The sequence below is a fragment of the Penicillium verrucosum genome (assembly GCF_028828655.1).
Source record: "Penicillium verrucosum strain IBT 35672 chromosome Unknown utg000001l_segment0_segment0, whole genome shotgun sequence".
Lineage (NCBI taxonomy): Eukaryota > Fungi > Ascomycota > Eurotiomycetes > Eurotiales > Aspergillaceae > Penicillium > Penicillium verrucosum.
Genome location: NW_026643210.1, coordinates 14,140,871 through 14,153,589, shown reverse-complemented (window position 1 = coordinate 14,153,589; position 12,719 = coordinate 14,140,871). Strand labels below are relative to the sequence as shown.

Below are 12,719 nucleotides of genomic sequence, written 5' to 3'. Positions count from 1 at the left end.
CTTTTTACTGCATTATTTACAATTACAATTTACGGGGAAATTATCGGACAAATGATTAGGCTAAAGACACAGTGTACAGGAATGTACAAGCAGGGGTACAATGTTGAACTATTCAGACATTAAGTTAAAAAAAAAGTAAATTCAAGAAACAACACCTAAAGGAGCTTCGTTCCGTCACCAGCACAAATGAAACAAGATAAAATTGGGTATCGTCCGCAAACTCCCGCTGCCATGCGCGTAATTCATGAAGGAGCGTCAATTTAGAATTGACGCCGAAGTCAGCGAACAGTTAAATCTGGAGGCATTGTTAGCATAAGAACATACAGTGAAAGTGTATATAAACTCACCAAAGCAAGAGGGAAACGGTAAGGAATACGGCCATTGTGCAATAGCATAGCTTTGGCCTTTTGGGGAGTAGCCTGCAGCTTGCGATAGGCCTCACGAACGTGTCGTGGCTCAATGGGAGTGCGTCCCTCCTCGGGTGGGTCGAACAGGCCGGTCTCGCGCTTCCGCTTCTTCATGTTCTCACCGGCTTCGGCGCCTCCGCGACGGTGCTTCTCGTTGTCTTCACGCTCCTTGACTTTGAGTGCCTCCTCAGTCAGTGTCTGGACGATCTCGAAGGTAAGGAATCCGAGGATGTCAACGATATCATCGTTTGGCTTGGATTCAGTCACGATGCCGAAGCCTGCCCACTCGCGGAATCGCTTGCTCTTGCGGTAGGTGAAGGAAGCCTGGCGACACTCGGACCAGAATACATACTCCTCCCGTGTCATGTGGCGGGTACGTTCATCGGCGGCGGCAAGACGCTGGAGGGTCGCGTAGTTCTGCTCCTCTTCTTCTTCGTCTTCTTCATCTTCACGCTCGGGGACCTGAACTGAGTAGAAACTGTTGACATCCCACGCAAGCCCGACCTTGGCACGCTTGTTCTTGGGCTTGGGGGCCACGTCTGCAGGACCTGCAACAACACCAGCTGCATCATCAGCGGCAGCAAAGTCGGCGGCGTCGCCGCCACCCTTGTCGTCGGAATCTTTGACGTTCTTGCGGACATCCTTCCAGGACAGGAAGGTTCGCAGACGGGAGACCTTAGCCTTATCGTGTCGAATCAGGAAAATTAGGTCGTCGGTAGAGATCGAGCGAACTCCACGGCGAGTTGCCAATGCGGTACTGCGGGTCAGCTATTTGATCGTCAGTAATGAGAGCTTTCAAGGCAGAATTTCTAGTACCCACAATTTCGAGCACTTGTTGCCGGGTGATCTCTTCAATCAAAGTGGTAGTCTCAGGGGACGGCTCTGCTGTCTCTCCGGAGACGAACATCATCTTAACAATGTCGTTAGTAAAGGAGCCTCCAAATATGTCTTCTTTCTCCATCTCATGATCTTTCTGGCTCTTGGCATTGGTTTGAGAGTTGATTGTGGCACTGTCCATCTGGAAAGTGAATGAGTTGAAGATATGCGTGTAATGCTCGTGAAAGTACTGTCCCATGATGAAGAAGTCTGACTCGGGGTCGACCGACAGACCATCATGATTTACAACAGAGACGCCTTCAACAGAATGAACGGAAATATCCTCAGGTGAATCCATGCCCGAGTCTGAAACTACACAAGGAGCATCCACAGGAGAGGTAATGGTACAACCACACAATGGCATATGGGGATCAGTCAAGGTCCAACCAGGATCCATTATCATAGATTCTTCCTGACTTCATGCAAATTCACCCCTAGGCTGCATCCACAGCTCAACGATTGATGTCGCGTTCACGTTAGGAAAGGACATGATTGATGAATGATGACACCGATAAAGTGTTCGATACAGCGGGTGGACCGACTGTTGAAGGGTGCGTGGGAGCGTTTGTAGATGGGGTTGACAAGGGCATTGACAAGACAAGACGACCGAAAGGTAAAGCAAGGATTTTCGAAGGCTGACAGATGCCAAGAAGAGGCGAAGGTGAAGAACAAGTGACACAAGTGAGATATCCTAACATCTCGGCAAACCGATAGGCTAAGTAGCAGCTCTCACAAAGTCGATATCGATAATAAGTTCACTCCTGATCCCCCGCAAATATCATAGAAGAGAAAGGGCGACCGTGTTGCCAATTGCTCCTAACTCTAGGAACTTCAACATCATCCTTCGATCTTCAAAACAGTGTCTCTCATTGATCCAATGCCAAAGATTCGACATTGGTAGGACCAGTTGCAGAGGGAATCCAGGCGTTTCAAGTATTGCCGTTTTTTGCTCGACGTCAAAATGTGTGCATCCCAACAACCAAAGAATGCAGAGTTGTTTGTGCGCAATATCGACATTCGTTATGAAAAATGGAATATGACAAGGATGATATGGCGTTGTTCGAGCAAATGAGTACATCCGAAAGCAAGTTATATGTCGCAAGCCCAGCCGGACCGTCCGTGGATGTTTCATAGCCCGAAAAGCTACTTCAAACTTCGGGGTGTGACTTCCTCCAATGGAACGAGGGAAGTGGAGGGGGCTGTGGTCCTATCCACCGAGATAATATGTTTGCGCCGCGCATTATGTTGTGTCGCGAAGCCCGCCGACAGTCGCAATATGTTCAGAGAACCTTTGAGGCCTGATCGGACGATAAAATTGAAGTTTTCAAGAGCCAGAAAGATCAAGAGACCCCAAACCCCAAGCAAAATGAACCAAAGATCGGGGAGAGACTCACCTGTTGTATCTCCTGCCGATACTTCGGATTCCGATCGGAGCTCATGATGGACGGCGGTAACCCTACCAGGGGAAATTTCTTTTGACGATCGAGATAATATCTACACCGGTGTTCAACCAGTAGGAGTGAGTGTTGTTGAATTGATTCGAGGCAAAGTGAGAGAAGATGGCGCAAGGAGGATGAAGCTCTGGACGTTCACAGGCCGACCTGGGGGAGATAAGCGATAACCGGACATTCTTGAATCCGGCGGTGACGGAGTGTTCTGCCGGTATCGCGGGGCACGTAGTTCTTTTTTTCGAACTGTTTGTTGGACGGTGAGATTCATTGTATTCTACTCAATTGCATAATCTGAGTCCCTACAGCCAATATGCTCCACCTAATTGGACTCGGTCTCGCGGATGAGACGGATATCACCGTCCGCGGTCTGGAGATCGTGAAGCGGGCCGAGAGAGTCTATCTAGAGGCATACACGAGTATTCTTCTTGTCGATAAGGAAAAACTGGTGAGTTAGGTTCAAAGCTTTTATTTTCAATCACATACCCAATGGAACATTGTATATATTTTGCGCAGATGGACTGATTGAACATACTACCAGTAGGAAGCGTTCTATGGCCGCCCCGTCATTGAGGCAGACCGTGAACTAGTCGAGACCGGCAGCGATGACATCCTCGCCGGCGGCGACAAAGCCGATATTGTATTCCTAGTGGTGGGAGATCCATTCGGGTACGATCTTCATCCATTTCCGCTACAAGATCCATAGCTAACACCATACGACCAACAGCGCAACAACGCATACCGACCTCGTCCTCCGCGCGCGCGAACTTGGCATCGAGACCAAAGTCGTCCCTAACGCCTCCATCATGTCCGGAATCGGCTGCACCGGACTGCAGCTGTACAACTTTGGACAAACAGTGAGCATGGTTTTCTTCACTGAGACCTGGAAGCCGTCTTCGTACTACGACCGTGTGCGCGAGAACGTTCAGACCGGCCTACACACACTAGTACTGCTCGATATTAAGGTCAAGGAGCAGTCGCTGGAGAACATGGCGCGCGGACGTCGCATTTTCGAGCCCCCGCGTTACATGACTGTTGCGCAGTGTGCGGCACAGATGCTGGAGACTGAGGAGGAGCGCCAGGAGGGTGTCTATGGGCCGGATAGTTTGGCCGTTGGTGCGGCGCGCGTTGGCGCCGCTAATCAGCAGCTTGTTTCTGGTACGCTTAAGGAATTGGCTACTGTTGAGATGGGCGCGCCGTTGCACAGTCTTGTTCTTCTTGGTCGGAGGACGCATGATCTTGAGAGGGACTATATTCGCGAATATGCGGTCAATAAGGAGACTTTTGATGCGAGCTATGTCAAGGGATATGGGGCTAGCTTGTGAGAGCTGAAATTCTGTGAAGAGATATGATTTCAAGATTAAAATACATGATAAGCTTTTTTAAATGAACTGATTCCATTGCTATAATACATCAAAGTTGTTGGAACGATCAAGTTGGGAAAGATGGTATATAGTATATTGACTTTATTCAATTTGATCTAAGTGACCCGGGCGGAGTATCTGGATTCTTCTATTCTAACATACATAGGAAAACAAAATGGGAATGCTGTGATATAGCGAAAGACGCAAAGCAGATGGTATCCGAAAAAAAAAAGAAAACAGAAATGGGAATATGTATGAAAAAGAACCCCAACCAACCGACACCTTATGATATGCAAAATGTTGAAGCAATGTACAGCTCAACTCTTCAAAAAAGATACGCTCATATCGCATCACGTCAGATCTCTTCTTGTTCTCCAGGAAGGAGAATCTCATGTCCAGAACCTTCATATACGAAGATAGCTGCAAGGCAGCCAAACACGGATACCAATGCAATCATCCACCAGGCGAAGCCGATCATGCCAACGTCCAAGCCATATCCGTACCATGCACCTGAAAAGATAGGTCCAATGGTACGGAAGGCCGACGAGACGGACTGGCCAACTCCATGGATAGTGCCGAGGACCGATGGGTGCGGTGAGCAGTTGTTCAGCAGAATAATAGAGGTGGGAAGAGTGAAAGTTCGGGCAGTGACCTGGAAGAAGAGGACGATGATGATCCAAAACCAGACCCAAGGGCCGTTGGCTTGGCCAGGAGGGGGAATTGTAGATGGAGCCAGCGAGATATAGGGTGCAATGAAGTATGCGATGGGGAAAAGAGAGAGGAAATACTGGTAGCTCTTGGCTGTACCTAGGTGGCCGTTGATTGTAGGGTAGACAGTGAATTGAAGGATCATACCAATCACACCCAAAATTGCAGTCGCGAAACCAACGCTCTGCGGGAGCATGCCCAGTCCGCCGGTGAAGGCGAATGGTAAGCTCTGGGCGGGACTCGCGGGGTCATTGGCGTCATAGCGAGGAGTAGACAGGAAGAGTAGCCAGAGGTTGTTGAAGGCACCCATTTGGAAGTCGAAGAAAGCCTGTGCGCCGAGTGTGCACAACACGTTCTTAGTCCACATTCTTCGGAAAGGCAACACACGTTGGACGCGGACAGGTTTGTGCGCCTTTTCTTCGAGCTCGTAGCTCTCCGAGCGGTCCATGGGCTGGCCCAGCAAAGACCCATCCTCTTCGTAGTCATGGAGCGGGAGCCTTGTGTACAATGACGACGAAGAGGGGACTGCGGTCTTCATGGCGCGCGCAAGGAGCTTCTTAGCGAATGTGCCCAGGCCAGGCTTGCCCTTGCAAGATGCCAAGGTCTCCTCTAATCCATACCCAACCAAAACTGCTGTTGAAGAGAGGAAACAGAAGTTCGCGAACATTGGCAGCGCATAGGGGTACGTCTCAAGCCATTGCACTCCGTTCGCACCCCCGAAGGAGGAATTGGGACCAAAGAGACGGGGATAGCTCTTAACGGGATCAGCCAACATGCCACCCATCACTGTGAAACTGGTTAGTCAATTTTCGCATAGTCGCGGACATTACAGAACAAGGTACTCACCAGGACCAAACAACGAAGCTATGTTGAAGCCAATAGGCAAAATCAAGAAAGCGCGCGAGTGATATCTCTTCTCTTTAACATTCTCCGCAATCATAGTTCGAATAATACCAACAGTGCCGTTAATGCCTCCACCAAACGAGCGCCAAAACACGACCTGCGCGAATGACGTCGAATAAGCGACACCTAGACAAGACACCGCAGTACCAATCAAACCAACAAGTAGAACGAACTTCCGACCACCCCACTCAGCATCGGCAACACGGCCCCAGGGGATCGCCGTCGCAAACTGAGCGGCGGTAAAAGCACCCTGGAGAATTCCCGCCTGGGTCGCAACATCTGAGTCGGAGAGGTTCGGGTCGAAAGACTTGAGCTGATAAAACATGTACGCCTGTAGCGAAGCGATCTGCAGGAAATCAAAGACACGACAGAGGCCCAGCAGTGCCAATTGACCCTTCCGCGGCAGCGACATCCAGGTTACGAGCGCGGGGCGAGCCGGCGCCCGCATAGTCGGGGGAGTTCATTTTCCTGTAGGGCGGGTACTTGTGGCAGGCCGTGGCTAATGGAGCGGCCGCGCACATGTTGTGTTTTGCGATCACCACCTAGATCCATCGAGGTATTCCTTAACATATTATCATCGATGGCGAGCGAGTCGGGGGAGGAGGAGCGTTCTTCAAGACCGGCGAGGGAGGTATTGGACTCGCGTCGGCGGCGACCTTGGGCGTGTTCGGATGATTCGGTGCCTTGGGTGAAATGGAAGCCACTCGACCAGGACGTCGTACGCGCGTGGCGGGCATTATTCGTTTTATGGTTTCCAGTCCTGGCAGGCATTGAGGAATGTACTAGTGTAAACCCGAGGTGTCGTAAGGATCTAAAGGAGTGGTAGAACCCCTTTGGTTTCAGGTATTTTTCGTAGTTCGGGTAATTAGTATTATTGGCCTTGAGAATATATATACTCCGTAGAAAGAAGAGAAAGAGTTACAGAGTAGTTATTTTTGTATTTTTGTATTTTTGATTTGACTTTCAATTTCTCCTGTTTTGTACGGAGTACTTTGTTACCGTCTCCAGGGGATTTTGGCGATGCCGTCCTTTTTTCTCGGTACTTTGATTTGAGATCCACCAGAGCCCGGGGAATGCAGTGGATTATTACATATTATTACTTTGATAACCAATATCACTTTTAAATATAACACTATACTGATAATATACTGATAATATACAACACTGAATTCATTTACTTAAAATCAAATCCCCTGAAATAGGTCAACATCCCCATATAATACTCCGTACATAGTACTATCTTTGATACATAGATCGACAACGACACCTGGCTTGCGACGACCGCCCCACACCTCCCTGCCGAGCCCCCCTCCCTTAGGTCATGACGCCAATTCAATGCATACGCTTAAGCAACGGAAATCTTGGCATATAATGTAGGAACCGTGGTGGAGAAGTAATTTCGACTTCATTTACTCAGTAAAGTATGTTTGTTACAGTTCCAATTTTATCAGATCCATATAGATATACTTAGGTACGTACGAAGCGTATGTATTAATCATACCTACCTTGGTACCTAGGTAATTGTTATAATCCGATTTAAGTCTAAACGTTAAATGTGTTAAATGTGATACAAAAGAGTATCCACTTCCTAGAGCCACCTGTGGCAACTTAGCGCCGACAGTTCAAGCGTTTCAGCCACATTCCACGTCACCGACAAAAAGCCGATACAATACACATCACGTAGTAGAAGATAGTCCTGCCACATATTGTAAGGCTAGCATACTCAACCCTACAAGGCGATGCTAGGACTTGATAACAAGTTGCATGATCAAGGTGATAAAACTTCCGAAGTGGACACAGTACATAATTAGCCTTTTGGATACTTTGATCAACATAGACGCACTTGTAATTTACATACGCAAGCCATGTATGTAAACATCAACGGGTGTATACATGTATGTATCTGTATTGTATGTTATATCCGTACATATATGTACTACCCAAACCTGATATAAAAACCTGATGTCCGTAATTATTCATCTACAAAGCAATACAATGGATGAACGCTCAGCGCAAAAGTATCAAACAGCTCCGCCTCACTCCAGAGGCACGTGTACCGTGCATCGTAATTTCTCTCAGATGGGAACACCTATGAAATTAAAGCAGCATCATTCACCTCGGTTCTAACCGGAGGGGCAGGCTCGGCATCGTGGCCAAGAAGTATGTCACGCCACTTGTGACTTGGTGACTCCGTCCTACCATCGGTATAGCTTCTATAGCTCCGTATACTGTTTGAAGTGACGGTAATACAATGCTTTAACAATGCATTCAATCATTTCACTCGGCCATCTTACTAAAGAAAGGACTCGACACATAAAACGGCCGTTCAACAGGCGTTTTGTCAATATCACTCTCTCCATCCCCCTTGGAGCCCAAAAGCGACTGCATTCGCGTTCGAAAGAGATCATTCTGAGCCAACTTCCCAACAGGCTTCACTGTATCCCGTTCTCTGTCCACAAACTTTGCATCAGGCTCCCCTTCATATGTCGACTCCGGGCCATCTATCCATGTCTTCCCCATCCGGAGACACTCATTCTTCATTTCCTCCGAACTTCTGTTAATCATATTCTTCCAAAATGACCCTTCTCCAGAAGAAACAACACCAGCGTTCTCAAGCATTCCAGCAGCACCGGCAACCCAGTCTTGACAATTTCCAACCCCGAACTCGGGGATGTGAGATTCATCGTTCCCAAAGGCGGAGAGCAGGCTAGCAGCTTGTTCACTCTGCTCAGAGGAGAGAGAAGCAAGCTCGCAACGACCTTTAAGAACCGGGTCTTCGAGCGGCTGTGGCCGCGGATCGTAGACGAAGTCTTCGTCTGTAGGGTTGCGTATATGGTGCATTTCGCAGGTTGAGGAGCCATGTTTGTAGATGGCGATTCCCATGTGGGAGGGGCCATCGCCAAGTTTGGCGTCGCCGCGGCCGCAGATGTTTATTGAAATGCCGTGAGCGGATCCCATAGTTAGCGCTAGTAGAGTAAAGTGACTACATATCTAGGTTGCTAGTGGTCATACGGTTATTATTATAGTAGCGCCGATTTGTTTTTGCCAGAGGAAAGCAAAGGCGGTGGGGTAGAGAGAAGGTCCGTCCGCCTGCTACAGGGAGGCTCTGGCGCTTTACGAAAATCATACCATCCAATAGAGATCTGATATCTTAGAGCATTCCATTCATCACTGTTGCCTATTCTTGTCATCCTCCCGCCCATATGGTTCAAGATTCACCGAAATTTTACAGGGCTTGGTCGTAGGCAGCTGCGGGTCAGGTTCCAGTCTGAGGATGAATTGAGGCTGTAAATATATGGAGTTCCATATGATCCACGTATATATATACTGACAGAACATCGGACTCTTAACAACTTGAAAGATAATAACAAAAACAAACGATCAAAATATTTCACGGCCGACCGGAATTGTAAGACAAAAAGCCGCAGCAGCAAGCAACAACGATAACAACGACAGCACAATGAAATCCCAAGATGAAACCCCCTAGGGCGGTTACCTCCTAGATTTCCTGCTGCTACTGAGGCCCTCAAATTCGTCCAAATTGTAACGATTAACCGGCTGTCGCACTTGCTCCTTTCCAAATGTCGCATCGGCAGGTCCTCGCCCTTTAGGGTACACAGTGGTTGACGGAACCCAAGAGCCGCCGTCTTGCTGGAGTCGACCGCTAATCTCCGGAGAAGCCTGTCCAATATTTCGGCTCCAATAGTCTCTGGTTCCCTGGGGCACCAGCTTCTCTCGTTCAAGTGCACCAAGTGCACCAACGGTCCACTCCTGGCTGCTTGCATTCCTGTGCGGAAGGTTGGATTTGTCTTTTCCATACGCATTCAAGACTCGTACCGCTGCCTCCTTGCTCCTATCCGAAAGGTGTTGGATTTCATTTCGACCGTAGGTAGCAGCTGTTTCGACCACACGTCTCTGTACCGGATGTTCGTAGTAGAAGTTTTCGTCTTTGCGAACACAGTAGAGATCACCGTCCGGCTCCCCTCGCTTGTGGAGCATAACTTCCCAGTGGGCCAGCGGATCACCCTGGCCGACATCTCCCCGTCCGGAAAGATTGACGCTTAGCACATAGCCATTTTCACCGCTAGAGGTGGGGCTGTGCGTCGAGGAATAACGAGAATCACGTAGCATGGTGCCAGCAAAGGTAAACTCGCTGAGGGATGTGAAAAGAGTTTGTATATACTGTTGATTTGAGATAAACAACAAGACAAGAAGATGAGAGCAGTCGCTGAAGACAATGATTGATATACTTGACGGGGAATTGTGCACTATTTATGGCATTCTGAGAAGATACCGGGGAGCGATATTGTGTCCATGAAACAAGCTGCTGGTCAAAATGCCTGTCAGTCAAGCGCTGGAGCTCTTGAAAACCATCAAAATAGAAACATAGTGTCTCATACAGCTCTCGAATTTCGGATAACGAGTGGCTCTCGGGGAATGGTGGCACTTAGGCCGACTAGAACACGATACAGCCATAGCGGCTAAAGGATCTACATCCATGCAAGCAATCAATCGGCCACAGTTAGAGAACTTCGATGTATTGGTGATTTGGTGATAGAAGCCTCACGGGGTGCCTCGGCGCGTATGGAGGTACTACGTGGATATCGAATAGACCACTCACAGTTCAGAGAAATCTAAATATAAATAGATACCCTCATACACTAGTTTCCATTTAGTATGATATGAACCAACCACATCTATATAGGCCCCAGGGATGAATGGATCTACCTAAAATACTTAGGTAACAACCGGGCACTGGGCGGCTCAAAGCATCGAGACCATAAGACCACCGAACAACCTCGAGATACGGATCGCTGGCTAACTTTCGGATTCCAGTTTAACTGACAGCATTTCGTCCTTCTTTCTAGCACGTCTTTTGACAATGTCTGTTTCATTGGAGAAATCAAGTTCTCTGGCTAGTCGTTTTCGGGATGCTCTTCCTTCCAGAGATAGTGAAAATTATGTTGTGGCTAATCCTATGCAAACTCCACCTGCTATTGTACCAGAATGATATTTATTACCTTTCTATGCAATATTAAGATCTATACCTAATAAATTATTAGGTGTTATAGCTATGTTTGCTGCTATTTTAGCTTTAATGGCAATGCCATTAACAGATTTATTTTGAAAAACTCCCGTCATACCGAGATTTGGGGTATTGGTTTGAAGGATGCCGAGGGGCAGGCACTGGAGGTGATATTGGAAAAGGTACTTGGATCACAGATACACCGGGATTCATCACTAAATTATCAATAGTTCCTCAAAAGTCATTCCGCAATCCCCGCAATTCAAGTCTCTAGGGCAATTGCCTCACTCGAGAAAACTTTGGAATGGCGACGCTTCTCTGACCCGAGGGCTCTATTTACTGGAGCAGAGTCAATCCTTCCAGACTTAGACATCTGCCATATTACTTCAAATGAAGGTCAATTTGTGCTGTGGGTTAGCATTGACGAGATGACGATCAAGGGATCCTCGCCAATACATCAAAGCCTAGGTACTTTTAAAGGATTAGTGAACTTGGGCCTTGCTGTAATAGAAAGGCTCTCTATGCTTCTGATGGATGCAGCCGCCAGTTCTGATCTACAAGACTATTCGGCTTCCTGTGTGGTTGAATTCAAGCTACCTGCTACTCAAAATACCAAGAAAGGACCGCAGACCTTCCAGAAAAAGCTCCGCAATGCCCTTCAGGAATTGGTGACACTCATTCGGCATCACTACCCTAATATTCTGGGAAAGGCATACATCATCAATCCTCGCGACGAATACCTCGCATCTCTTGATATCCATGAATCTATGTTGAGAGATACAGTACTGTTAGAGAATCCAAAGGACCTTAATCGATACCTTGGCTCAAAAGTTCCGCCTCGATATGGGGGTACTGGGGAATCGTTTGCGGAATGCGATTATCTCCACAGAGACTGCCTTGCCAGGGATCCACAAGGGAACACCGATCTCGAGACGCCAGAGATCAGTGCAGCAGCAGGTACTGACACAGAAACGACGGATATAAAAAGGAAACTACAGCTTCCACTGTAAATAGCGGCACCTGTCCTGAAGGCTTGGAACCAGAGGAGCAAAAGCTTCGCTTGATTTACTCGGAAATAATCGGGCCTCCGTCTATCATACTGGACCCTGGCGACTTGCAAACAGCAACCAAACTTTGTTCCGACAAAATGGGCGCGCGCGTTGTTTTCGCAGATTCAGAGACGGTTGCGAAATTCGGCCATGGTGTTCGTTTAGCCGAAGCCGAAGCCATGCACTTGGCATCCACCCGTACCACCATAGCAACACCAAGGCTCCTCAGTGCATATATCCTTGACGATGTTGGATACATCGTAATGTCATACGAACGGGGCGAGTCACTCGAACGGTACTGGGATCGTGTTTCGGAGCCAGAGCAAAATCGCGTACTGGAGCAGTTACGGGACTACGTGAACCAAATGCGGGAGATTCCAGGGGATTTCATCGGTGCACTTGACAGATCGTCCTGTCGAGACGGCATCTTCGAGGCCGGCTACGGCGATTACACCAGCTACAGCTACGGACCGTACCCATCTGAGGAAAGCTTTAACGAAGGAATCGTTCAAGCTTTGAGAGATCGAATGCGCCCGAAAGTTCTCGAGCGTGAAAATGATATCGAATCGCACTTTTTCAACGGCGAGTACATGCTGTATCAGACGGTCCGTGGTCTCAAAAACCACAAGATCGTATTTACACACGGGGATTTACATCCGGGGAATATCATTGTTCGGGCTGATGGCACTGTTGTTCTGTTGGACTGGGGCCTAGCGGGATTTTGGCCGGAGTATTGGGAGCTCTACCGTGCCCTGTTTAATATACCCTGGAGAGCCTCGTGGGATGGCATGGTAGAGAAGTTCATTCCGCCTTTTTATGTTGAGCACAGCGTGATCAAAAGGGTATTCGGGACTGTATGGAACTAATAAAGGGAATAGGCTACTGCTTGCTAGGGATCGATATGAATGCAATACTCCGTACAGAAATATTAAAATAAT

At 48.1% G+C, this 12,719-nt stretch overlaps 6 protein-coding genes across 6 annotated transcripts; 2 read left to right on the top strand and 4 right to left on the bottom strand.

Moving 5' to 3' along the window:
* Window positions 1-181: 181 nt before the first annotated feature.
* Window positions 182-1,773, bottom strand: N7516_005228 (transcriptional regulator SPT3; the record flags this gene model as incomplete). The annotated part of the gene is made up of 4 exons (XM_057217948.1): window positions 182-295; window positions 348-1,175; window positions 1,228-1,691; window positions 1,716-1,773. The coding sequence occupies 4 exons, from the start codon at window positions 1,771-1,773 to the stop codon at window positions 290-292; spliced, it is 1,356 nt and encodes a 451-aa protein (XP_057079831.1). The 3' UTR covers window positions 182-289.
* Window positions 1,774-3,044: 1,271 nt separating this feature from the next.
* dph5 (diphthine synthase) lies at window positions 3,045-4,056 on the top strand (the record flags this gene model as incomplete). The annotated part of the gene is made up of 3 exons (XM_057217947.1): window positions 3,045-3,179; window positions 3,276-3,400; window positions 3,459-4,056. 3 exons carry the CDS (start codon window positions 3,045-3,047, stop codon window positions 4,054-4,056), a joined length of 858 nt encoding a protein of 285 aa, XP_057079830.1.
* A 394-nt stretch (window positions 4,057-4,450) lies between these two features.
* N7516_005226 (putative MFS transporter) lies at window positions 4,451-6,477 on the bottom strand (the record flags this gene model as incomplete). The annotated part of the gene is made up of 3 exons (XM_057217946.1): window positions 4,451-5,589; window positions 5,650-6,052; window positions 6,190-6,477. The coding sequence occupies 3 exons, from the start codon at window positions 6,475-6,477 to the stop codon at window positions 4,451-4,453; spliced, it is 1,830 nt and encodes a 609-aa protein (XP_057079829.1).
* A 1,506-nt stretch (window positions 6,478-7,983) lies between these two features.
* Window positions 7,984-8,664, bottom strand: N7516_005225 (uncharacterized protein; the record flags this gene model as incomplete). The annotated part of the gene is made up of 1 exon (XM_057217945.1): window positions 7,984-8,664. One exon carries the CDS (start codon window positions 8,662-8,664, stop codon window positions 7,984-7,986), a length of 681 nt encoding a protein of 226 aa, XP_057079828.1.
* A 534-nt stretch (window positions 8,665-9,198) lies between these two features.
* Window positions 9,199-9,837, bottom strand: N7516_005224 (uncharacterized protein; the record flags this gene model as incomplete). Its single annotated transcript, XM_057217944.1, has 1 exon — window positions 9,199-9,837. The coding sequence occupies one exon, from the start codon at window positions 9,835-9,837 to the stop codon at window positions 9,199-9,201; it is 639 nt and encodes a 212-aa protein (XP_057079827.1).
* Window positions 9,838-11,253: 1,416 nt separating this feature from the next.
* N7516_005223 (kinase-like domain-containing protein) lies at window positions 11,254-12,647 on the top strand (the record flags this gene model as incomplete). Its single annotated transcript, XM_057217943.1, has 2 exons — window positions 11,254-11,689; window positions 11,731-12,647. The coding sequence occupies 2 exons, from the start codon at window positions 11,254-11,256 to the stop codon at window positions 12,645-12,647; spliced, it is 1,353 nt and encodes a 450-aa protein (XP_057079826.1).
* Between the last annotated feature and the right edge of the window lie 72 nt (window positions 12,648-12,719).